The sequence below is a fragment of the Pan paniscus genome, chromosome 12, assembly GCF_029289425.2.
Source record: "Pan paniscus chromosome 12, NHGRI_mPanPan1-v2.0_pri, whole genome shotgun sequence".
Taxonomy (NCBI): Eukaryota; Metazoa; Chordata; class Mammalia; order Primates; family Hominidae; genus Pan; species Pan paniscus.
Window position 1 is genome coordinate 64,849,324 of NC_073261.2, and position 26,241 is coordinate 64,875,564.

The window sequence follows — 26,241 nt, forward strand, 5'->3', positions numbered from 1 at the left end:
GTTTGAGTGTAGAAGCTTAAGTTATTTCTGTAGAGGCTAAGGGCATTTATACCAAGATATGTTAGACTTGTGGTTCCTGCTAACCATTGCTGTAGACAATAGGAATTACTGTATATCCACATTTTAATTTTTAACATCATTCTGTCTTTGTTTGTTTGTTTTTGAGATGGAGTCTCATTCTCTTGCCCAGGCTAGAGTGTGGTGGCGCATCTCGGCTTACTGCAAACTCCGTCTCCTGGGTTCAAGCAGTTCTCCTGCCTCAGCTTCCCAAGTAGCTGGGATTACAGGTGCCCGCCTCCATGCCTGGCTGATTTTTGTATTTTTAGTAGAGACGGGGTTTTGCCATGTTGGCCAGGCTGGTCTGGAACTCCTGACCTCAAGTGATTCGCCCACCTCGGCCTCCCAAAGTGCTGGGATTACATGTGTGAGCCACCACGCTCGGCCCATTCTGTCTTTATAGCATTATTTTTATAAAGTTAAGATAATGTGAAGTGAGCTTTTAGTGAGTTATTCAGAAGACCCTACTTGGGAAGAAAAGAAAATCACATTCACTTGAACTTAATCCTACTTGCTTAAAAAGTTTTGACATCAAGATACTGAACTGTATCACGTTTTAGGACCATAAAATCCTAATAGTGGATGCGTTTAAATAATAGGTTAGCGTACTTTATAAATGTTAGTAGAATAGGAAAGTCTTCCTGGTGTATAAACTAAACACTAGAAAAGTTGAATGGACCATAATAATTTATGTAATTATCAAATAGCTAAGTAATTTCAGCTTTTGTTACTTGCTTTTACTATCTCAGTTTTTTGTAATTAAAGTCTCTAAAGTATTCATTAAAATATTTGTAATAACATGGTTGAAGTAAAATAACTTGTAGGAAGTTTTTGATAATACCAAAACTTGATAGGCAGCTTCAATTTTTTTCTTTATTTTCAGTAATCTATGCCAGCAATTATGACAATGTTAGCAGACCATGCAGCTCGTCAGCTGCTTGATTTCAGCCAAAAACTGGATATCAACTTATTAGATAATGTGGTGAATTGCTTATACCATGGAGAAGGAGCCCAGGTAAAGTAGCCAACCAAAACTTTATAACATTGTGACAGTGTAACAGAGTTGTTGGGTTTAGAATAAAATTTTAAATTATCACCTTTAAAAAAGATATTCCATAGTTTGCATTAATTTGGAATTCTGTATTAACCATAATGAAAATTGTTTTGGAGAAAGAAATTGCATGTTTGACATGGTTAGAGTGGGTTGTTTTGGAATATTATTCTTATACTTGTTTTGTCCTTAAGAGCCAAATGTTATTAAATACTTTGTAGGTATTAAAGGTTCTCTGTACTTTTATATATACTTAATATGTTTGGCACTAATACGATTCTTCTACTTTTAAAACATTTACAGAAGTACTTCACAGATATGTTTGTTTAAATAAAAACAGGAATACCAAGTATTTTTATGTTAGTTGAATTTTGTGCACTTTTCAAAGTGGTACTGTTAATGTAGGGAATTATCTTAAACATAAACCAAATTTTGATCAGTTTAAGGTTTTTGGTTTTTTTGAACCCAACTAAAAGGTGAAACAGAAATGTGTGTACAATTTTAAATTGTATATGTCACAAGAAAAAAAACTTGATTTTTTACCTGTGGGGCCAAACTTTTTTTTGAGACAGTCTCGCTCTGTGGTCCAGGCAGGAGTGCAGTGGCACTATCTCAGCTCACTGCAACCCCTGCCTCCTGGGTTCAAGCGATTGTCTTGCCTCACCCTCCCTGGTAGCTGGGATTACAGGCACACGCCACCATGCCTGGCTAATTTTTGTATTTTTAGTAGAGGTGGGGTTTCACCGTGTTGGCCAGGCTGGTCTTGGAACTCCTGACCTCAGGTGATCCACCCGACTCGGCCTCCCAAAGTGCTGGGATTACAGGCATGAGCCACCGCGTGCTGGCCCAAACATGTTTGTGAATGAGTAAAAAGTTTTGCAGTTGGGTCAGAAATCTTTTTTTTTTTTTTTTTTGAGATGGAGTCTTGCTCTGTCACCAGGCCTGAGTGCAGTGGCACAATCTCGGCTCACTGCAACCTCCGCCTCCCAGGTTTTCAAGCAATTCACCTGCCTTAGCCTCCCGAGTAGCTGGGACTACAGACGCGCCACCATGCCCAGCTAATTTTTTGTATTTTAGTAGAGATGGGTTTCATCATATTGGCCAGGATGGTCTCCATCTCCTGACCTCGTGATCCGCCTGCCTTGGCCTCCCAAAGTGTGGAGATGACAGGCATGAGCCACCGCGCCTGGCCAGAAATCTTTTAAGGTAGTTTTGTTGCCAGAACAGTAGATTTCTGGTTAGATAAATGTTCAGCTAGTAGATGGGAAGTTACTTATATTGTCAAGATATTTATATTTGCATAATTAAGAAACCGAGTGCCGGCCGGGCGCGTTGGCTCACGCCTGTAATCCCAGCACTTTGAGAGGCCGACGCCGGCGGATGACGAGGTCAGGAGATCGAGACCATCCTGGCTAACACACAGTGAAACCCCGTCTCTACTAAAAACACAAAAAATTAGCCAGACGTGGTGGCGGGCGCCTGTAGTCCCAGCTACTCAGGAGGCTGAGGCAGGAGAATGGCGTGAACCCGGGAGGCGGAGCTTGCAGTGAGCCGAGGTTGCGCCACTGCACTCCAGCCTGGGCAACAGCGTGAGACTGCGTCTCAAAAATTAAAATAAATAAATAAAATAAAATAAAAAAACCTAAACCTGAGTGCCATTACACTTTCTGAAAACATATAAGGTGGATACAGTACTATATTTTATAGTAGTCCAAAAAGCATCATGTATAAATGTTTCCATTCCCTTATGAAATGCAACAGTACTGCTTTTACTATAGTAGAAACTTGAAAAAGGTCCATGGAAACGCTAAAAGTAGAAAAAATTACTCTTGCAGTGATTCTGTAAGCTTGTTAGCCCAGGTTTATACTTTTAGGGCGTTTTGATCAGTATATTATCTCCCAAAGCATTCTTGAAAAAATTAACCATCCGTATTTATTATCCCTGTCATTTAGTTGTTACTCATGCTATACATTCAACATGAAGCTTTAAGCTTCATTTCTTCTAGCATGGATGCATAGAAAGCAGCTGCTTTTGGAGGAAGCTATGAAAGTAAGGTTGGGTTCAACTCTGAATGTAATATTGGAAGCACAGGTCTGTAGCCATTGGGAAAAAGGGCATTTAATTTTTTCCGCATAGATTCAGCTACTAATACTGTTTAATCTTCGCACTAAGCTAGTTCACTACATCTAAAGGTATGATAAATAAACCAACATAGAGCAGTGTTCTTCATGGCTTGTAACAGAATTAGTGGCAATTTTTGTAATTGAGAATATATTACAGCAATACTGCTTTTAATAATGTTCCATAGTATTAAGAAATTTAGTGGTTTGCTTTAAAATTGACTTGTTAATAAAAAGTAGATTAAGAAAAGTGTTTCTAAATTTTTTTGTTTATAAGGACAATAGGTTAACTTTCCCAAAGTAGAAGGATTTTGTCTGCAGTAGTTAATAGATCATGTGACAAAATCAGTTGCGTAGAAATAACTAGCAAACTTATTTTGTATTATAAATGAAGAAACAAGATTTAGAGCTTAAAGCTGGTTAAGGAGTCCTTTTGGTCTCTAAAAGTCCTATGTCGTTAGTTCAGTCTACTTTTCGTTTACCACCTCTTTGGGGGTCTTATTTCAAAGGAAAAGGAGTAGTAGTAGTAGCGAGCTGCTATAGTGGAAAACATGATTTTTAGTGTTAGATGTCTTAATTTGATTCTTGGAAGCTCTCTCTAGTCATTACTAAAGTCCCATGTACAAATATGACCTGTCCTACAAGAGATTGGAGGGTTAGTTATGAGGTTTAAAAGCACCTATTACAGTGCTTGATAGGTAGAAGGCACTCAGCTTAAAGGGTACATTTAGCAGTATAATGAAAATGATTTAGCATATGTGATACTCATTGCTTAAAATTAAAAAAATTTTTTTTTTTGCTACTCATAAAATATGCACTAATGACAAGAAAAATTTATTATGCTAATTAAGCTTTTAAAGTCAACTGGGAAAAAAAGCTGTAGGTAGCTTTTTTTTTTAAAGGAATGTGTAACTTGGGGGAGGGGAAGAAATTATTTACAAGGGTGACTTTTAATCTGTAGACAGAACTTCTGCATACATGGTTAGTATAGTAGGATATTTAGCAGTGTAACATTAGGACTACCCTCTACCCTCTGTTGTAAGCATTTTTCTATTTTTAGCCAAGTAGACAGCTAGAAAAAAGATGCGGGAAGAGTTGGATGTTTTCTCCAATATTGTGTTCTGTTAAAGATCTTGAACTCTATTGCTTAGCAACTAAAATGCTTTCACCATTCAGTTAGTAGTACAAGGGAGATGCTAGGTTTTCTCTCTCTTTAGTTTGCTTTTGTGTCTTTTTTTTTTAAACCCCTGCTGGGGTTTTAAGTTTATAAAGAACATTATGTAAGAATGGTGGGATTAGAATACATCAGAATGCAAATACTAGAAGTAGCATCAGAGAGTAAAATTACAACTAACAGGAAAGAATATTATTTATGTAGCGATTGATGTGGGTGGTGATAGTGTGGGAAGTATTTGATTCTGTGTAGAATGCTTATCACTTCAAAGCATCTGACAAAATGGTAACTTGACCAAGTAACTTTTACTGTGTGAGGATCTTTGATACAACTTTTCCTCTAGTTAGATAAGGTTATCTAGCTAGATATTCTCAGGGAGAAGACCAAAACACTGCTAAAATGTGCTTTGGCCCTAGATAAGTCACATCATTATTCTTTCGGCCTTCTGTCATTTCTCATATGACACATTATGCCCATCAGTCCTTTAATGAAATCAAATAGAAATGTGTATGATTGTATTTTAAAGTATACACATTAACTCTTGTAACCACAGACTCACAATGGAAGCAGGCATCTGATCTTTTCAGGCAACCACAGTGGTTCTGGTGGGTTTCTGGGTAGAGTACAACCATATAAGTTATTGAGTGTGTAGCAGTGTGTTTTCCTGATTGATGTATGGGATAGTCATGAATGTGGTATTGTATTTCCTACCTGAGGAAAAGGTCATGATTAAAATAAAGCATCAAAGCCAGGATAAGCATATAATTTCTTTCTTTTTTTTTTTTTTGTAATGAGACAGAGTTTCACTCTGTAGCCCACGCTGGAGTGCAGTGGTGTGATCTCAAATCACTGCAACCTCCGCCTTCCGGGTCCTGGTTCAAGCAATTCTCCTGCCTCAGCCTCCTGAGTAACTGGGATTACAAGTACGCCCCACCATGCCCAGCTAATTTTTGAATTTTTAGTAGAGACGGGGTTTCACCATGTTGGCCAGGCTGGTCTTGAACTTCTGACCTCGTGATCCACCCACCTTGGCCTCCCAAAGTGTTGGGATTACAGGCGTGAGCCACGGTGCCCACCCGAGCATACGATTGTTTTAAAAAGACTAGAATAAAAGCCAAGCTAAAGATTATAAGGTATCTTTGTCAGAAATGGTGGTGAGAGTGCTTCCTACCCTGTTTTTGATGCTTTATTGTTTATAACCATAGAATTAAACCCATGATAAAGTAAAATATAAGAGAAAGATAACTGACAGATTTTAAAGTCATCAAACTTTTTTCTTGCTCTGTCACACAGGCTGGAGCACAATGGCTTGATCACAGCTCACTGCAGCCTTGACTTCCCAGGCTCAATCTTCCCACCTCAGCCTCCTGAGTAGCTGGGACCATAAGTGCGTGTCCCACCACACCTGGCTCATTATTAATTTTTTCTTTGTTACCCAGGCTGGTCTTAAACTCCTGGGATTACAGACATGAGCCACCACACCTGGTCCAAACTTTTTGCTTACAACTTTTAATAGAAATAGGTAAAAGAAATAGGAAGGATCTAATTGAGTTATAAAACAACCTTTAAAGATACAAAAGTGAAAAAGATTAAGCCATTGCTTTTTGTCAATAGAATTAAAAGCTGTTGGTAAAAATATTAATGTATGAAAAACTTATTGAAATGAAAAAACTATATATATATAAAAAAATAAAATGTCGACATGGCTGGATCTTAAAAACTCAAATGAAAAACTAATTGCAGGAAAGATTTTTTTTTTTTTTTTTTTTTGAGAGGGAGTCTCACCCAGTCAACCCAGGTTGGAGTGCACTGGGGCAATCTTCCTGATTGTTGGGGAATCTTGGCTCACTGCAACCTCCGCTCCTGGATTCAAGCGATTCTCCTGCCTCAGCCTCCCGAGTAGCTGGGACTATAGGTGCACGCCACCATTCCCGGCTAGTTTTTGTATTTTTAGTAGAGATGGGGTTTCGCCATATTGGTCAGGATGGTCTTGAACTCCTGACCTTGTGATCTGCTCACCTCGGCCTCCCATAGTGCCAGGATTACAGGCGTAAGCCACCGTGCCCAGCCTAAAAGATTTTTAAGTATACTATTAACGTAAAATTTGGTAGCCGTACAACCCTATTCATGAAATTTACACACATGCCATGAAAATGTGGACAGGAAAAGACACACTAAGTTCATGATGAAAGCCATTACTTTTTAAAGAAGGAACAAAGGTGTAATCCCAGCATTTTGGGGAGGCTGAGGCAGGTGGGTCACGAGGTCAGGAGTTCAAGACCAGCCTGGCCAATACGGTGAAACCCTGTCTCTACTTAAAATACAAAAATTAGCCAGGCGTGGCAGGTGCTTGTAGTCCCAGCTACTTGGGAGGCTGAGGCAGGAGAATTGCTTGAACCCGGGAGGTGAAGGTTGCAGTGAGTCGAGATCCTGCCATTGCACTCCAGCCTGGGTGACAGAGCAAGACTCCAACTTTAAAAAAAAAAAAAAAAAAAGAGAAAAAAGGAATAAAGGAAGGAAATGGCACTAGGGAAAGGCACAAAGATGACTTCCATAAACTTTAGTTATTTTATGCTAAAAGAAAATCTGATACAAGCACAAGATGATGACTACATAGATTAGTATTTCTGGGTTGCATGTTAAAAATATGAAAATAAAAACGGAAATAGTTTCCAAAACAAAGATTTTATATATGAAATTAGTGAAATTTCAGAATGGAGAAAGGATGGTTACAATAAATGTTAGGAGCCCTTTTTAAAGAGCTCAAATGGTATGTAAGTATTTGGGATTTGTGGTTTTACTTAGACCTAGTTTTCAGCAGTCTTTCCATGAAATGTATTTTTGTATTTAGAGAGATCTTGGTAACTCTTGTAAAGCAGAGTGTCCTGCTACATTACATAACTTACCTAAGTAGATGTGCTTTTTTTTGTTTTTCTAGAGACAGGGTCTCTGCTCTTTCACCCAGGCTGAAGTGTAGTGGCACCATCATAGCTCGATGCAACCTTGATTTCCAGGGCTCAAGTGATCCTCCCATCTCAGTCTCCTGAGTAGTTAGGACTATAGGTGCAAGCCACCATGTGCAGCTTTTTTTTTTTTTTTTTTTTGGAGAGTCATGGCCTCGTTACATTGCCTGTCACCTAGACTGGCCAGCTGGTCTTGAACCCCTGGCCTCAAGTGATCCTCCTGCCTCAGTCTCCCAAAGTATTGGGATTACAGGCATGAAACACTGCAAGTGGCCTAGATAAGAATTTTTATATTGTTTTTGGTTGATTTAAGTGCTGAGAACTTATTTGCTTCAGAATAGATCTTTGGTTGAAATGCAGTTCAGTTTTGAGACTAAAAAATAAACCAGATTTACTCCCAAAAATGTTACTGTTTCAAATAAGTAAAATATTTGCACCTTTAAAGATTAGGAGTTGGCTAGGCATGGTGGCTCACTCCTATAATCTCAGCACTTTGGGAGGCCAAGGCAGGCGGATCACCTGAGGTCAGGAGTTCAAGACCAGCCTGGCCAACATGGTGACACCCCATCTCTACTAAAAATACAAAAATTAGCTGGCTGTGGTGGCACCTGCCTATAATCCCAGCTACTCAGGAGGCTGAGGCGGGAGAATCACTTGAATCCAGGAGGCAGAGGTTGCAGGGTGCTGAGATCGCACCACTGCAGTCCAGCCTGGGTGATAGAGCCAAGACTCTGTCTCAAAAAAAAGATTGGGAGTCATATTTATATAATTTTATTTCTATTTCTGTAAGGTCTAATTTTTGAATATTTCTGAACATCAATAATAGAATCTCTGTCCAATTAGAATTTGTGCCTTGCTCAGTAGTTTTCATTTTAATGAATGATTCAAAAGAATACGTTAGCTTAAGTTTTGTTTTTTTTTATAATATTTTAGCAAAGAATGGCTCAAGAAGTACTGACACATTTAAAGGAGCATCCTGATGCTTGGACAAGAGTCGACACAATTTTGGAATTTTCTCAGAATATGAATACGAAAGTAAGCAAGTGGTGGTTTTAAAATCTGTTATTTCTTTTCTTCCAGTCATAAACTTTGAGGAAGGTATCTCATTTTTAGTATTAGCATTTGTTATCTCAAATTATTTTATATTGTTAATTTGTTTCAAAATTTAGTCTTAAGCATATAATTAATTCTTGCAAATAGTCCTAAGAATTATGAATGAAGTTTTGTAATGGGACTAGTATGCAAGGTGGCTTTTTTGGTTGTCTGATTTTGTTTTTTTCTTTTTAGAATATGTATACAGGTCTAAGTAGCATAAATTCTGAATGTTATTCAGAGATGAAACATAACATTAAGGAATTATTTTGGGCAAGTAATCAATATAATACAGGCCAGGCACCTCTGACACCAAGTTGTGTGGACAGCTTAAAACCCTACTCCATGGCATTGGGCTTCTAATGGGACAGCACTCAGTTTTTATTTACAATGGAAAATGTTATAATTCTGGTCCTTTTTTAAGTTTGAACAGAAGGGTTGATCAAAATGTGTTTTGTCTGTTTTAGGCTTGATGATTCACGCTTCTCTTTAAACTGCCTTAAAGTAATAAATACTATGGCATTCTGTTTAATACACGAAAGGTTTCCACTTGATATACATTGTGTTAAAACAGAAGATAGCCATATTCACATCTGTTTCTGAAACCCGACTTTGTTAATTAACAGTTTTAAAATATTAATTAGTTTTGACATCTTGTAAATTTTAGGTCAAAAATACAGTCCAGAACTTCCTCAAAGTGCTAACCTTAAGTAACATAACAGTGTTTGCCTGTTTGCTTGCCTGGTAAATTTTGCTTTTTATACTGACAGACATTACTAATGTTTAAGTTGATTTATCAACAGTATTTTTAAAAACTCAAATTTGTCTTGTGAAAAATGAGATGATTAGAGGAACAGAAAGAAAGCAACAGGTAAAGAATTCTTCAATTTACATAAATTACAAATGATTTGGTGCTAAATTTATGCACTATGACATTTGGCTTTTATGCAATCATTTTTTTTTCTTTAAAGATGTTAACACTACCTGATATTAATCATAATGTTCCATTATGTTGATTGCTTGTAATAGGAAGAAAAGGGGTGTCTTCCTGTGCAACTGACACAGCTAGGCTTTGACGGCAGGCCTCCACAAGGTCTACCCTTTTGATTCCCTTTAACTGAATTCTGTTCATCAATTGTTTTTGTTTCATGGGCGGTGGGAGGGGAAAGGGGAATTCAATGCATAAAATAAGTATTTCTAAGGGCTCAGTAGAAATTTCTACCATAGGGATCATTTCATGCATTTATTTTTTCATTTAGTCTTTGCTGTTATCTGTCCCTCATCTTCATAACTCAGCAGTGGATTTCTCAGGTTCGGAGATGTAAGGCAAAAGTATAATTCTTTAGAATGTTTGGATTGTAGTGATTTATCATTGGCTTTCAGATTTGACTGTCACTTCAGATTTTTGTGCAAAAATACTAAAAAAAAAAAGAAAAAAAATTCTTTGAAGAGACAGGACCTCTGTTGCCCAGTCTGGAGTGCAGTGGTGTGATTATAGCTCACTGTAACCTCAAACTCCTGGGCTTAAGTGACATTTCTGCCTCAACTTTCTGAGTAGCTAGGGCTACAGGTGCGTGTCACCATGCCTCGCTAACTTACCCATTTTTTTATAGAAGTGGGGTCTCCCTGTGTTGCTCAGGCTGATCTTGAACTCCTGGCCCTCCCGCCTTGGCCTCCCCAAAATGTTGGGATTACAGGCGAGGGCCACTTTGCCTGGCCCCAAATAACATTTTTTCAAAGGAATGTAAATTTTTTTTGTTTTAGTTTCATAGGCAAAGTCTTTATGTCTGGGAGAGATTGGATTTTAGGATATTATAGTAACAGATGTATTCCTTTGACCTAACCTGGGCAAAGCTTTTATTGGGCTCCCTGCTTCAACCCCCTTGGCAGAAAGATGAAATATGAATTGTATCTTCATCAAGCTTATGCTACCTTTATACAGTTGTAGAAAATAACTACAGGTTAGTAAATAGTAATTTTAGGTAACAGTATCAAATAGGAAGAAGTAAATAAAAAAGAAAGGACAGTGTCTTTCCATTAAAAATGTAAAAAAGTTTGGTTAAATAAGATGAAGTTATCTTTAAGATTTTTATTTGTAACTATATGGTGGGTTTTGTTTCTTAGTGTTTTAAAGGCTTTTTAATTGATTTTTGGCAAGAGGATACATTGTAAGCAGTGCATTGCTTTGACTGAGTCTTGACAATCTGATTTTGTGCCTATAAAATTAAAGAAAATGCTTAGGGTAGTATGTTTTTAAAAGCTAATTAAGAACTTCAGGCATTTGGACAACTCTCTTTTTTTTACATATTTCTCAGACCTAGACATAATAAATAGATATGTTTTTAAAAGTGAACAGGTTAGAAAGCATCACTATTTACTGCTGATTATGAAACATTTTAATAGCATCAAATTTGTAATTTCAGAATTTTGCTTTGGCCTTGTTTTTATTTTGAAAGTTTTTAAGGAATGTTCTGCAAATGTAGTACTTTAGTTGAAATGGCAAAATTTTCTTGAAGAGTGTGAAATGTTAAAATGAAAGAAAACAGCAAAAACATTCACTGTTTGAGCACAATGTAGTTTGGGACAGTCTATATTGTGCTTTGGATAAAATGAGCATTCACATGATCCCTTTGGTTGAAATACTAATGCTCCTATTTTATTGTGTAATGACTAACCATTTTAAAGATGAACTCTTATTCTCAGCCAAAACTTGCAATCTGAGGTTATATGTCTATATATGAATGAGCTTACCTTTCAGGTATTATAGCTGATTCTTCCCTAATTTTCTCAGTTGAAATGTACCACAACGGTTTTGTCCCTTTTCTTCCTCCTGCCTATCCACACTAATTGGTCATAGTAATTCAGGTAGTAACTCCTGGGGCTTTATAAATTATTATAAATATTGTTGACTATTTAGAGTGAGTAATCAGCAGGAGGGACAAAATGGCTTGAAAGTGGTATCTCTGTTTTTTAATTTTTTGTACTTTTAGTTATAACTTTCAGTATTTAGGAAGAAATACCTGAAAGGTAGATACAGATTGCAACATGCGTTTGTGATTATTTTGACTGTGCACAAAAGTTTATCTTTAAATTAGTAGAAATAGCAACTATAAGGGTGGGGTTAAAATATAAAATAAACCCATGGGTTGTCTTGCTGCTCCTTAAGTAACACACCAGTGATGCTTGTAAACACTTTCTATAGAAAGTATCTGTGACAATACTTTAATATTTGGCCAAAAGCTTATAACTCCTAGAGGATGGTAGGAAGCTTGATAGCATCCAAGCTGCTAAATTCTTAGGAGCCTGTTCGTGTTAAAGTACGTGAGCCTATGAGCAGTCATTTATGCTGTGAATTCATATCTGGCTGCTACTTTTCCTTCGACAGATAAGCCTATTTGGCTGCTAAAGGGCTTTTTATTTGGTTCTTCCTCCTGGTGTGAGCATGTATAAACAGCAGGACGTTATATAGAGTAGCAAACAATAAAATGAGGAAAATGCATGAAAACTCAGTATATGGGTGAATAGATACTTGTTTAATATGTGTAATTAAACTTGGTAGCATAATGTTTTTGAAACTTTAGATGTAAATGTGTGAATGTCTGTCCATTTGTGAATCCTGAGAGTTGCCAGTCCTATAAGCAATATATTCACATGCTTCTATTCTCCAATTTTCAGTATTATGGACTACAAATTTTGGAAAATGTGATAAAAACAAGGTGGAAGATTCTTCCAAGGAACCAGTGCGAAGGTAGGAAAATAAAGAATTATAAATTCAGAATTTTGTTTTTCCTGGCATTTTTATTATAGTTGACTGTTTGAGGGGGCATGTAATGAATCTTTAGTATATTTTGCTCTAATGGAGCTTATTGCTTTTATCATGAAGCAAACAGATCTGTTTGTATTGGTGGGTACAGGAAGGCCACTTATAGGTTATCTTTTGGGAGAAAGAGGAGACTGGACTGTTGAAAACTCTGACGATAAATATTCTAGTTAAAAATATGGGCTATGGCACAGTGGCTCACGCCTGTAATCCTAACACTTCAGGAGGCCGAGGCAAGTAGATCGCTTGAGTCTGGGAGTTCTATACCAGCCTAGGCAGCATAGCAAGACCTCATCTGGACAAAAATTTAAAAAATTAGCTGGGTATGGTGGTGCATGTCTGTGGTCGCAGCTATGTGGGAGCATTGCTTGAGCTCAAAAGGTCGAGACTGCAGTGAGCCATGATCCTGCCACTGCACTTCAGCCTGGGTGACAAGAGTGAGACCCCATCTCCAAAAAAACATATATATAAATAAAATATGGGCCGGGCACAGTGGCTCAAGCCTGTAATCCCAGGACTTCGTGAGGCTGAAGTGGGAGGGTCATTTAAGGCCAGAAGTTTGAGACCATCCTGGGTAACATAGCGAGACCCTGTGTTTACAAAAAATTTAAAAATTAGCCAGGTATTTTGGTGCAGGTGGCGGGGGGGACAGGGGTATCAGTGGGGTGAGGTAGGAGGATCCCTTGAGCCAAGAGGTTGAGACTGCAGTGAGCCATCATTGTGCCACTGTACTCTAGCCTGGGCAACGAGCGAAACTCCGTCTCAAAAAACAACAACAACAACAACAAAAAAAACCATATGTAAGGTTAACTCGGGAATGGAAAAGCCAAGTACTAAAGATCACAAAGCTGTTTTGCCTTTTGTGGTTCTGGGAATGCCTTGGAAGAGGTTGGCTTCTGAAATGAAGAAAGATCAGAAAATGAAGGTGTAGTGATACCTGTTAATGAGTAATTTAACTTTTCTGTCTGTGCTACCTTGAGGAATGTAGTCATATTTTGAGAAACCTGAGGCAACATTAGTTTCTTGGGATTCTTTGATTTAGCTAATTTCAGTTATGATACACTGCCTTTTTACCTACTGTATTTCATTTATCTCTGAAAAATAGAAATTTTTTTCTTGACTTTATTATGGGGCACATGATACTTCTAGTAGTATTTTCATTTAAAATATGTCTAATTTCTTTAATTATTTGTCTTTTAAGTATTGTCCTTCACCTGCATTCTCTTATCATCATTATGGTAGAATAGTGACATGGATTTACTTAGCTAATCTGACTTAAACCTTGACAAAGTTTGAGCACATTTAGAGTTGAATGTGATGAGATTTTAATGCCAGTGTCTTTTTTAAAGAATATTAAGTATATTCAGTGGCAATATCTTTAATACATCATAAATCATAGATTAAGAGTGATAGTGCAGGAGCAAATAATGTGCCCTAAAAGAGGTTCTCATTTCTTTAAATGTTTTATTATGGTTTGAAACTATTTTAGATCATGTTCTGTGATGGACTGAGAAATTAATAAGCACAATTTGACTATGTGGTCCAAGTAGGTCCTTCATACTTTATTCTTCAGGGATCTTTAGTGTAGTCATTCCTTGTTTCTTTACTACTATTGTTTTACTCATGTGTTACGAGCCCCAGATTTAATTTTGGCCATGGTCTGCCGTACCAACAAAAGGTGATTTACTTCTGTCCCATTTTACTGTTGTATAATTCTAAATCCTCCTTTTGTTCTTAAATCTGCATCTCTGTTTTTTATCACATTTGATGGTTCTGGAAGATGTTTTCCAGGTTGAAAATAGATATGATTATACTAGTTTATCAACACTGTAGTTACATTTGTTACAGACAAAATTAATTTAAAAAATTTTTCTTTCTTTCTTTCTTCTTTGTTGAGACAGATTCTCACTCTGTTCCTCAGGCTGGAGTGCATTGGCACCATCACTGCAGCTTCAAATAGCTGGGGTCGAGCAATCCTCCCACCTCAGCCTCCCGAGTAGCTGGGAACATAGGCATGCCCCACCATGCCCTACTAAATTTTTTTTTTTTTTGTTAATGTTTTGTAGGGATGGTGTCTCGCTGTGTTGCCCATGCTGCTGGCTGCTGGGCTTGAGCAATCCTCCCACCTTGGCCTGCCAGAGTGCTGGGATTGTAAGCATGAGCCACCATACTTAGTCAACATGATTACCTATTTAATTTTAACTGGGAGGCTTCTCTAACCTAAAGATTTATTTCACAAAATACACTAGAACTTCTGAACATTAATTTTCCTTCATCTTTAAGTAACTTTGGTATTGGAAATTACATAAATTAATTTAAAATATTTTATTTCCTTTTTCTGTAAGTGTCCTGTCTTTTAAAGGTATTCGCTTTGCTTTTTGCTGTAGCTATACCCTTTGTCCAACTACCATAGCATATATATTTGTTCACCTGGGGTGCATATTGTGCGTTTCCTTTGTACCAATTACTATTAAATATTAAGGTTATAAAAATACACATGTACATCAAAGTGCTGTATGTCATAGTGTTATAGTTGGGAAGACAAAACACATATAAAAGAGGAATCATAAATCAGCAAATTAGGTGTATATAATGAGTGCTTCACAAGCTAAAAGAACAGAATGATGTCTAAGTCCGGCCCTTTAGCCAAGTTTCATTCACATAATTACATAATTGGAAAGAAATGCCTGGTATATTTTAAAGGAAGGAAAGGTTTCACTGCATAAGAGTATGCCAAAATTAGATTCCTGCATTTTTTTTCTGATGTAGAATTTGTTTTATCTGCTTTTAGGTTCTTGTCCACAGCATGTTAATTTTTACGTGGTGTTTTTTTTTTTTTTTTTTTTTTTTGAGACGGAGTCTTGCTCTGTTGCCCAGGCTGGAGTGCAGTGGCGCAGTCTTGGCTCACTGCAAGCTCCACCTCCTGGGTTCATGCCATTCTCCTGTCTCAGCCTCTTGAGTAGCTGGGACTACAGGCACCCGCCACCACACCCAGCTAATTTTTTTTTTTTTTTTTAGTAGAGATGGTTTCACTATGTTAGCCAGGATGGTCTCGATTTCCTGACCTTTTGGTCCTCCCGCCTCGGCCTCCATGCCTGTTGAGATTACAGGCATGAGCCACTGCCTGGCCAACATGTTCTTTTAAATTAATGACATTTTCAATTTAGGCCTCTTGTATAAATACTGTCAGGAAAATCTCATGATTCTTGAGTGGGTTAGATGTCTCTTGCTGTGTTATACGTTACTGTATCCTGTACCAGTGGGTCACAGGAGAATAAAATTTTAAAGAGCAAAAGATAGGCTCGGCACGGTGGCTCACGCCTGTAATCCCAGCACTTTGGGAGGCCAAGGCAGGCAGATAACGAGGTCAGGAGTTCGAGACCAGTCTTACCAACATGGAGAAACCCTATCTCTACTAAAAATACAAAAATTAGCCGGGCATGGTGGCACATGCCTGTAATCCCAGCTACTCAGGAGGCTGAGGCAAGAGAATTGCTTGAACCCGGGAGGCGGAGGTTGCAGTGAGCTGAGATCACGCCATTGCACTCCAACAGAGCGAGACTTCATCTCAAAAAAAAAAAAGAGCAAAAGATAGACATAATTAGAAAGTAAGGATGTTTAAAAGAACATTTAATTTTCCAAAAGATATTTTTATAGCAAGAGAAATGGCGAGATAATAAAACATTTAAATAAGTTGAGATTTGTTATATAAAATTTATTACATTTCTCTGGATTTTCATTTAGCTTTAGGCCGTAAGTATGTGTCTGTTTGTTTGTGTTTTATGTGTTTTGTCCCTCACACCCCACATTACACTTGGCTGTTTTAGTCACTTTATTCCCCATCCTTCAAACTATAAGCTCCTTGATATTGGGGCTCAGAGTGTCTTTTTTTCTTTGGTTTTTGTTTGGTCTGTTTTTGTGTTTGTTTTTGTTTAAGACAGAGTCTCGCTCTGTTGCCCAGGCTGGAGTGCAGTGGCGTGATCTCGGCTCAGTGCAAGCTCCGCCTCCCGGTTTCACACCATTCTCCTGCCTCAGCCTCCCGAGTAGCTGGGACTGCAGGCGCCTGCCACCACGCCCGGCTAATTGTGTGTGTGTGTGTGTGTGTGTGTTTTGTTTTTTGTTTTTTGTTTTTTTTTTAGTAGAGACGGGGTTTCACCGTGTTAGCCAGGATGGTCTCGATCTCCTGACCTCGTCATCCGCCCGCCTCGGCCTCCCAAAGTGCTGGGATTACAGGTGCGAACCACCGCGCCTGGCTTTTTCTTTGTTTTTTAAAGATGTAGGGTTTCATTCTGTTGCTCAGGCTGGAGTACAGTGGTGCAATCATGGTTCACTGCAGCCTGGAACTCCTGGGCTCCAGTGATCCTCTTGCCTCAGGCTTTTTTTCTTTTTTTTGTGTGAGACAGAGTCCCTCTCTGTCACCCAGGCTGGAGTGCAGTGGCGCAGTCTTGGCTCACTGCACCCTCTGCCTCCTGGGCTGAAGTGATTCTCCTGTGTCAGTCTCCCAAGTAGCTGGGATTACAGATGCACACCACCATGCCTGGCTAATTTTTGTATTTGTTTTAGTAAGGACAGGGTTTCGCCATGTTGACCAGGCTGGTCTGGAACTCCTGACTTCAGGTGATCCTCACCCTCCCAGAGTGCTGGGATTATAGGCGTAAGCCATTGCATCCTGCCCTCTTGCCTCAGCCTTGAGAGTAGCTAGCACTGTAGGTCCACACCACCATGCCCAGCTAATTAAAAAAAATTTTTTTTTTTAGAGATGGAGTCTCACTGTGAAGCCCAGGCTGGTTTTAAACTCCTGGGTTTAAAGCAGTCTTCCTACTTTGCCGTCCCAAATTGCTACCAAGCCTGGCTGGGAAATTCTAACATGTCAAATGGAAGAATTCCCTAATAAAGAGTGGTTGCTATTCATGGTAGTCTTTTATTTATTCATTTGTTTTGAGACAAGATCTCATTGTATCACCCATGCTGGAGTACAGTGGCACAATCATAGCACACTGCAGCCTTAAACTCCTAAGCTCAGGCAGTTACCACGCCTTAGCCTGCCAAAATAGCTAGGACTACAGGCATGTGCCACCACACCCAGCTAAGTTTTTCTAATTTTGATAGAGACACAGTTTGCCTGTGTTGTCCAGGCTTGTCTTGAACTCCTGGCCTCAAGTGATGCTCCAACCTCAGCATCCCAAAGTGCTGGGGTTACAGGTATATCACCACTCCTAGCCATCACTGAAGTCTTAAAGGTCCTCTAGGACTACCAGTGGTGTTGATTCTTTATCAGAGTCATGATCCAGATGATTCCCCATCCCTTTTTAAAAATGGCATTTAGGCTGGGTGTGGTGGCTTACACCTGTAATCCCAGCACTTTGGGAGGCTGAGGCGGGCAGATCACCTGAGGTCAGTTCGAGACTAGCCTGGCCAGTGTGGTGAAACCCCGTCTCTACTAAAAATACCAAAATTAGCTGAGTGTGGTGGCAGATGCCTTTAATCTCAGCTAATTGAGAGGCTGAGGCAAGAGAATCGGTTGAAACTGGGAGGTGGAGCTTACAGTGAGCCAAGACAGCACGACTGCACTCCAGCCTGGGCAACAAGAGTGAAACTCTGAAATTAAAAAATAATTAATTAATTAATTAAAAATGGCATTTAGAGAATTCAAATAAAAAAAGAGGAAGCCTCCTTTGTTCCTGTGGGGGGAAAGATGATGCTATATAAAGGTATTTCTGTACTTTTTATTTAAACCAAGGGATTGTTTTAATCAGTTAATGTGTATGGCTTATAGATCATTTCATTGATTGATAAAAACTTACTCACAGGCGGGGCGTGGTGGCTCATGCCTGTAATCCCAGCACTTTGGGAGGCTGAGGCGGGCAGATCACCTGAGGTCCGGAGTTCGAGACCAGCCTGACCAACATGGAGAAACCCCATCTCTACTACAAATACAAAATTAGCCAGGCGTGGTGGCGCATGCCTGTAATCCCAGCTATTGGGGAGGCTGAGGCAGGAGAATCGCTTGAACCCGGGAGGCAGAGGTCGCGGTGAGCTGAGATCGCGCCATTGCACTATGGCCTGGGCACCAAGAGCGAAACTCCGTCTCAAAAAAAAACCCACACTTGCTCACATTGAATAGAGAAGAAGCGAATTTATGAAAAAAGTAATCCAAAGTGGAAAGATCATAATTACAAGGTTTGATTTTTTTTTTTGTTGTTTGGTTTGGTTTTTTCGAGGCGGAGTTTCGCTCTTGTTGCCCAGGCTGGAGTGCAGTGGCTTAATCTCCACTCACTGCAACCTCCGCCTCCTGGGTTCAAGCAATTCTCCTGCCTCAGTCTCCCGAGTAGCTGGGATTACAGGCATGTGCCACCATGCAAGGTTGGTTTTTTTTTTTTTTTTTTTTTTTTTTTTTTTTTTTTTAATTTTGAAACGGAGTTTCGCTCTGTCGCCCAGGCTGGAGTGTAGTCGCGAGATCTTGGCTCACTGGACGCTCAGCCTCCTGGGTTCACACCATTCTTCTGCCTCAGCCTCCTGAGTAGCTGGGACTACAGGTGCCTGCTACCACGTCTGGCTAATTTTGTGTGTGTGTGTTTTTTTTTTTTTTTTTTTAGTAGAGATGGGGTTTCACCGTGTTAGCCAGGATGGTCTCGATCTCCTGACCTCGTGATCCACCCGCCTCGGCCTCCCAAAGTGCTGGGATTACAGGCGTGAGCCACCGTGCCCGGCCAGGTTGGATTTTATAAGTAGTTGGGCCACTAAAATTTCTGAGTTGTACAGTTTCATGTCTTTAGTTGGCAGACCAAAGCTGATCCACTCATAAAATTTTATTTAGTGCTCTCCTTTGACGTGAGACACGTGGTATATTTATTGGCACCATAATACTGGCTACATTATTTGACCTCATATTTCAGTTTGTGTTGCAAGGTTTTGGGCATTAGAGCTAATGTATAGGAAGCCCTGTGCTTACATATGCTGAGTATGAGTAAGTAGTGGGTTACCAACCGTTTTTCATGAAATATCTGCATTTCACCAAATTGCCATATACCAGTCTCAAAATATCCTGAACTTTCTGAAATACCTTCCTAAGTGAGCTCACTAACACCTACTTTTCTGTGTCCTTTACAATTTTTTCACCACAAAGTCTCAAAGTTTCAGAAACGGAACTAATAGGGTCACTTCTGCTGAAGATCTCCTGTAGTATTGAAGATATTTAACATGTTTCCTTTAATTGATATTGGCCTTTGAGAATTTTTGTATTTGCCTTATTTATTAGGTTTAAAGTGTACAGTTGGATAAGTTTTATCTTGTGCATGCTCCTGTGAAACTACCTCTGTATAATCAAGATCTGCCTCTATCCAATTACTTTCACCTTCACTGCCCCTCTTCACATGTGCTTGTTGTCACTTGCTTGGTAAGAGTGGAATGGCTGGATTGTGTGGATTTTATTTTATTTTTATTTTTTTTTTTAAGACAGTCACACTACTCTGTCGCCCAGGCTGGAGTGCAGTGTCATGATCTTGGCTCATTGCAACCTCTGGCTGTCAGGTTCAAGCGATTCTTGTGCCTCAGCCTCCCAAGTAGGTGGGATTACAAGCATGCACCACCACACCAGCATAATTTTTGTTTTTGTAATAGAGTTTCGCCATATTGGCCTGGCTGGTCTCAAACTCCCGACCTCAGGTGATCTGTCCACTTCGGCCTCTCACAGTGCTGAGATTATACTCGTAAGCCACTGCGCCCAGCCCATATGGATGTTTTGGTGTATGTTTAAGCATCCAACTGTATTCCAAAGTGGTCATGTCAGTCTCACCAGCAGTGTATAAGTATGTTTCACATCTCGGCTGACACTTGGTATAGACAATGTTTTTAGTTTGGCTATTGTAGTGCATATACAATAGCATCTCATGGTGGTTTTAATTTCTTTCTTTCTTTTTTTTTTTTTTTTAAAGACAGAGTCTTGCTCTGTCGCCCAGGCTGGAGTGCAGTGGCCTGATCTCGGCTGACTGCAACCTGTGTTTCCCGGGTTCAAGCGATTCTCCTGCCTCAGCCTCCTGAGTAGCTGAGACTACAGGCATGTGCCACCACACCCAGCTAATTTTTTTGTATTTTTAGTAGAGACGAGATTTCACCATGTTGGCCAGGATGGTCTCGAACTCCTGACCTGGTAATCAGCCCACCTCAGCCTCCCAAAGTGCTGGGATTACAGGCATGAGCCACCGCGCCCAGCCTTAATTTCCATGTGGAGTAGTGTTGTTCTGTGTTCCATCACATATCCTTACATGTTCTTTGCCATGCCAGTATGTTTTTGGTGAAATGTCTGTTCAAAAATTTTGCTCAGTTTTTTTTTTTTTTTTTTTGAGACGGAGCCTGGCTCTGTTGCCCCAGCTGGAGTGTGGTGGCACAATCTCGGCTCACTGCAACCTCTGCCTCCTGGGTTCAAGCGATTCTCCTGTCTCAGTCTCCTGAGTAGCTGGGATTACAGGTACGCACCGCCACGCCCTGCTACTTTTTCGTATTTTTAGTAGTAGAGATGGGGTTTCACCATGTTAGCCACGCTGGTCTCTATCTCCTGACCTCGTGATCCACCTGCCTCAGCCTCCCAAAGCGCTAGGATTACAGGCGTGTAAGCCCACCATGCCCCGCCAATTTTGCCCAGTTTTTATTGGGCTATTCCCTTATTGAGATCTAAGGGCTCTTTGTATTCTAGTCAGGAGTATTTTGTTAACTGTATATTTTGCAAGTGTTTTGTCTGTGGCTTCCTTGTAATGGTGGCTTTTGCAGAGCAAAAATTTCAGATTTTGATTAAAATCAGTGTTGATTTTTTTTTCTTTATATAGTTGATGCTTTTTGTGTTGTATTCAAGAAATCTTTGTCATGCAAAGGTCACTTAAGATTTTCTGTAAGTTTTTGGCTGGGCACAGTGGCTCACGCCTGTAATTCCAGCAATTTGGGAGGCCGAGGCAGGCAGATCTCTTGAGGTCAGCAGTTCGAGATGAGCCTGGTCAACAGGGTGAAACCGCATCTCTACTAAAGATACAAAAATTAGCTGGGTGTGTTGGTGAATTGCTTGAACTGGGGAGGCAGAGACTGCAGTAAGCCTAGATCTCACCACTGCCCTCCAGCCTGGGTGACAGCACAAGACCCTGTCTCAAAAAAAAAAAAAAAAAAAGATATTCTGTAAGTTTTCTTATAGAACCTTTATAGTTTTAGCTTTTGCATTAAGATCTGTGATTTGGCTGGGCACAGTAGCTCACAATTGTAATCCCAGCACTGGGAGGCCAAGGCAGGCGGAAACAATACAAACAAATTAGCCAGGCGTGGTGGCATGCACCTGTAGTCCCGACTGCCAGGAAGCTGAGGTGGGAGGAATGCTTGAGTTGAGTTCGGGAGGTGGAGGTTGCAGTGAGCCGAGATCATGCCACTGCACTCCAGCCTGGGCGACAAAGACCCTGTCTGAAAAAAGCATCATGTGATTCATTTTACTCAATTTTTGTATATGAGGTGAGGTAAGGGTCAAGGTTTATATATTTATTTGAGACAGAGTCATGCTGTGTCTCCCGGCCAGAGTACAGTGGCACGATCTTGGCTCACTGCAAACTCCACCTGCCAGATTACAGGTGCACACCACCACACCCGGCTAATTTTTGTATTTTTAGTAGAGATGGGGTTGCCCCATGTTGGCCAGGCTGGTCTCGAACTCCAGACCTCAAGTGATCCGCCAGTCTCAGCCTCCCTAAGTGCTGGGATTATGTGTGAGCTACCGCACCCAGCTCCCCAACTTTGTTTCTAAAAGGTTTGGCTATTGTTGGTTTTTTGCTGTCCCATAAAAATTTTAGAGTGAAATCTGTCAAATTTCAACAAAAACTGTCCTGAAATTTTTATTGAGATTGCCTTGGATCTGTGGATGCATTTGGAGAGAATGAACATCTTTAATGTCAATTCCTGATTATTTCTTGCTAATATAGAGAATTGCCATTGTTCACTTATCTCTTGAACGTGTAGTTTAATCCAGCTAGTCAAAGCCCAGTTCAAACTCACTTTCCCTTCCTGTTGTGAGAAAACAGCTCAATTCTGCAAAAGCTCTTGGAATTTAATATTTCTGCTGTTTTTCCCTATATGTGTGGTGTTTAGTCTTTTCATAGTTCCTTGACTATGGAATTCAGAGCAGAAACCCTATTTCCTAATTTCCTTGGGAAGTTTTCAGAACTAGATGATAATGTAAGTTTCTAATAAGTTGTTAGTGTTACTCAGAGGTGATTGTTTCATTTATGATTTTGAAAAGAAAATGTAAATATTAGACTTAAGTCCTTGCATCTAAAACAGATTCATGAGAAATCCCACAGAATACAATGTTAGAGATGGGAGCAAAAATTATCAGTCTAATCTCAGAGAGTTGACAGGCATTCCAAGTCATTTTTTGTCAGTATTTAAACCATGGTAGGATAATGTAAGAAATATACTTAATGCCTGGTGCGATGTCTCACGCCTGTAATCCCAGCACTTTGGGAGGCCTAGGCAGGCAATTGTCTGAGGTCAGGAGTTCGAGACCAGTCTGGCCAACGTGGTGAAACCCCGTCTCTACTAAAAATACAAAAAAAATTAGCCGGGCGTGGTGGCGTGTGCCTGTAATTCCAGAATCCCAGCTACTCGGTAGGTTGCAGCAGAGGAGTTGCTTGGACCAGGGAGGTGGAGGCTGCAGTGAGCTGTGATCATGCCACTGCATTCCAGTCTGGGCGACAGAGCAAGGCTCTGTCTCAAAAAAAAAAAAGAAAAGAAAAGAAAAAGAAATATCTGTGAGCTATAAATTATGTTTTTCATTTCTAAAAAAAACAAGGCAGGCCAGGCACAGTGATTGAGGCCTGCAACCCCAGCAGTTTGGGAGGCTCTCTTGAGCCCAGAAATTTGAGATGAGCCAGGACAAGATAGTTAGACTTCTCTCTACTAAAAATACAGAAAACTAGCAGTGTATGGTCGAGTGCCCCTGTAGTTTCAGCCACTCAGGAGGCTGAGGCGGGAGAATCATTTGAGTCCAGGCAGGAGGTCGAGCCCTGATTGATTGCACCACTGCACTCCAGCCTGGGCAACAGAGTGATAATATCTGAAAAGATAGGCTGGGCACAGTGGCTCTTGCCTGTAATCCCAGGACTTTGGGAGGCTGAGGCAGGCGGATCACCTGAGGTTGGGAGTTCGCGATCAGCCTGACCAACATGGTGAAACCCCATCTCTACTAAAAATAACAAAAAAATTAGCTGGACGTGGTGGCGCATTCCTGTAATCCCCGCTACTCTGAAGGCTGAGGCAGGAGAATTGCTTAAACCTGGGAGGTGGAGATTGCAGTGAGCCGAGATTGCACCATTGCATTCCAGCCTGGGCAACAAGAGCAAAACTCTGTCTAAAAAATAAAGAAAAGAAAGCAGTATTTTCAGGCACATTGTATATGATTGATAGGAATAGTATTTCCATTTCTGGTTAATGTAACAATTTGCCCCATTCCAAGTATTTTGATTACAGGCCTCTATGAAAGGCCTATACTTGATACCTAACAGTGTTTGATCCCTAGCTTACATCCATGTAACTTTTTTTTTTTTTTTTTTTTTTTTTTTGAGATAAGGTCTCACGCTGTTGCCCAAGCTAGAGTGCAGTGGCAGGATCATGGCTTAAATCTAGCCTCAACTTCCGGGGCTCAAGCAATCCTCCTGCGTCAGTCTCCTGCATAACTGGGACTACGTGCTCATGAATCATACCTGGCTCACTGTTTCTATTTTTTGTAGAGATGGGGTCTCGCTATGTTGCCTAGGCTGGTCCTGAACTCCTGGGCTCAAGCGATCTTCTGCCTCAGCCTCCCTAAGTGTTTAGATTACAGTCAAGAGCTACTGTGCTCGACCTGCTTTCACGTTTTGGCTATCATGAGTGATGCTCCTGTCAATTTTAATAAAATTTTAATCTTTTAGATTTTTTGTCCAGTGTGTTTGAGGCCATAAACATCCATTTAAGAATGGCGGATGTGCATATAGATCCATTTCTCTTAACATTATCAAAGCAGGTTAAATTATAGATTATCTGTGGGAACCCTAACTTAACTCCTGCTTTAGAATTATTGTTAGCTGTTTGTCTTCCATGTGGCATTGTTCTTATTAATATTTCATTGAGAGAACAGTAGTAACAATATCCTGTATACCCTTGTGTAAGTAAAGAGAGCAGATCACTATTTTATTGACCATCTTTCCAAAGATCGATTTTGTGTGTTTTTTTGTTTTGTTTTGAGATAGCCTCACATTGTCGCCCAGGCTGCTTGGATTGCAGTAGTACAATCTTGGCTCACTGCAACCTCTGCCTCCCGGGTTGAAGCGATTCTTGTGCCTCAGCCTCCAGAGTAGCTGGTACTACAGGTGTGCACCACCATGCCTGGCTATTTTTTTGTATTTTAATAGACAGGTTTCACCATGTTGGCCTGGCTGGTCTCAAACTCCTGGCCTCAAGTGATCCACCCACCTCGGCCTCCCACAGCACGAGGATTACAGGCTTGAGCCACCACATCCAGCCAATTTTGATGTTTTCATGGACTGATACTTGTAATAAACATTTCAATTATATATAGCATTGATGTAGAAATGTACCAAATTTACATTTTTTTAGCTTATGGAATAAACATATGTTTAAACTGAAATTGATTCGAAACTAGATTGAACTTGCCTTTTTCCTATTTGTAATTTACATTTTTAATAGTGTATCAAAAGCCTTAAACCATTTTCTGTGGTGCAGGTTGACTGCCTCTTGCTGGAAATGATTGGGATGAGAAGTGTTCCAGACTTTGGGCTTTTTCAGATTTTGGAATATTTGCATTATGCTCACGAGTTAAGCATTCCAAAACTGAAATAGCCCAATGAGCATTTCCTTTTTTTTTCCTTTTTTTTTTTTTTTGAGACAGAGTTTCGCTCTTGTTGCGCAGGCTGGAGTGCGACGGCATGATCTCGACTCACTGCAACCTCTGCCTCCTGGGTTGAATTGATTCTCCTGCCTCATCCTCCTGAGTAGTTGGGATTACAGTCATGCGGCACCATGCCTGGCTAATTTTGTAGTTTTAGTAGAGACAGGGTTTCTTCATGTTGGTCAGGCTGGTCTCAAACTCCAAACCTCAGGTGAGCCGCCCGCCTTGTGTTGGGATTACAGGCGTGAGCTACCTCACCCAACCTGAGCATTTCCTTTTAGTGCCATGTTGGTGCTTTAAAACTTGCAGATTTGGGGTCGGGCGTGGTGGCTCATGCCTGTAATCCCAGCACTTTGGGAGGCTGAGGCAGGTGGGTTGCCTGAGGTCAGGAGTTGGAGAACAGCCTGGCCAACATAGTGAAACCTTGTCTTTACCTTAAAAAAAAAAAAAAAAAATCAGCTGGGCGTGGTGACGGGCACCTGTAATCCCAGCTACTCTGGGAGGCTGAGGCAGGAGAATCGCTTGAACTCGGGAGGTGGACGTTGCAGTGAGCGGAGATAGCACCATTGCACTCCAGCCTGGGCCACAAGAATGAAACTCCATCTCAATCAGTCAGTCAATCTTGCAGATATTGGAGTGTTTCAGATTTCAGATTTGGGGTACTTAAACTGTACGTGAAAATTAGCTGCTGGGGAGGAGAGGAATTGGAATATGTAACATGGACTCCCACATTTTAAGGATTTTTCTAGGACTGCATCTTTCTCTTAATAAGTCAGATCCTTATTTGGTTGAAAATGTTTACTGCATGACTATCACTGACTGTAAGATGCTAATGTACAACTCTATGACTTGAAGATTGAGTTGCTTCTATGGGAATATGACACCATTTGAATTAATTTGTTCTCAATATTTTAAAGAGTTTTAGTGAATTCTGTTCATATAAAAATCAGGTTCAATAATGCGTGCTTTTTACGCTATCATTGAGTATCCAGTGTTTACAAGGTGTTTCTGAGGGATAAGATTATTATTGCTGTGAAGAATTTGGCAGAT

General features: G+C 40.1%; 1 protein-coding gene across 4 annotated transcripts in view; it reads left to right on the top strand.

The window, feature by feature from the left end:
* The window catches only part of XPO1 (exportin 1), a 60,706-nt gene that overhangs the window by 3,758 nt on the left and 30,707 nt on the right, over positions 1-26,241 (top strand). For 2 of the 4 annotated variants that reach the window (XM_034953220.3, XM_003830870.6), the window contains exons 2-4: positions 941-1,072; positions 8,300-8,401; positions 12,134-12,206. In XM_034953220.3, coding sequence (XP_034809111.1) covers positions 947-1,072; positions 8,300-8,401; positions 12,134-12,206 — 301 coding nt within the window. In that variant the 5' untranslated portion in view covers positions 941-946. Of the gene's footprint in view, positions 1-166; positions 288-940; positions 1,073-8,299; positions 8,402-9,532; positions 9,552-12,133; positions 12,207-26,241 lie in introns of those variants that run through there. The other 2 variants (XM_055108354.2, XM_055108355.1) reach the window with 2 other exon arrangements.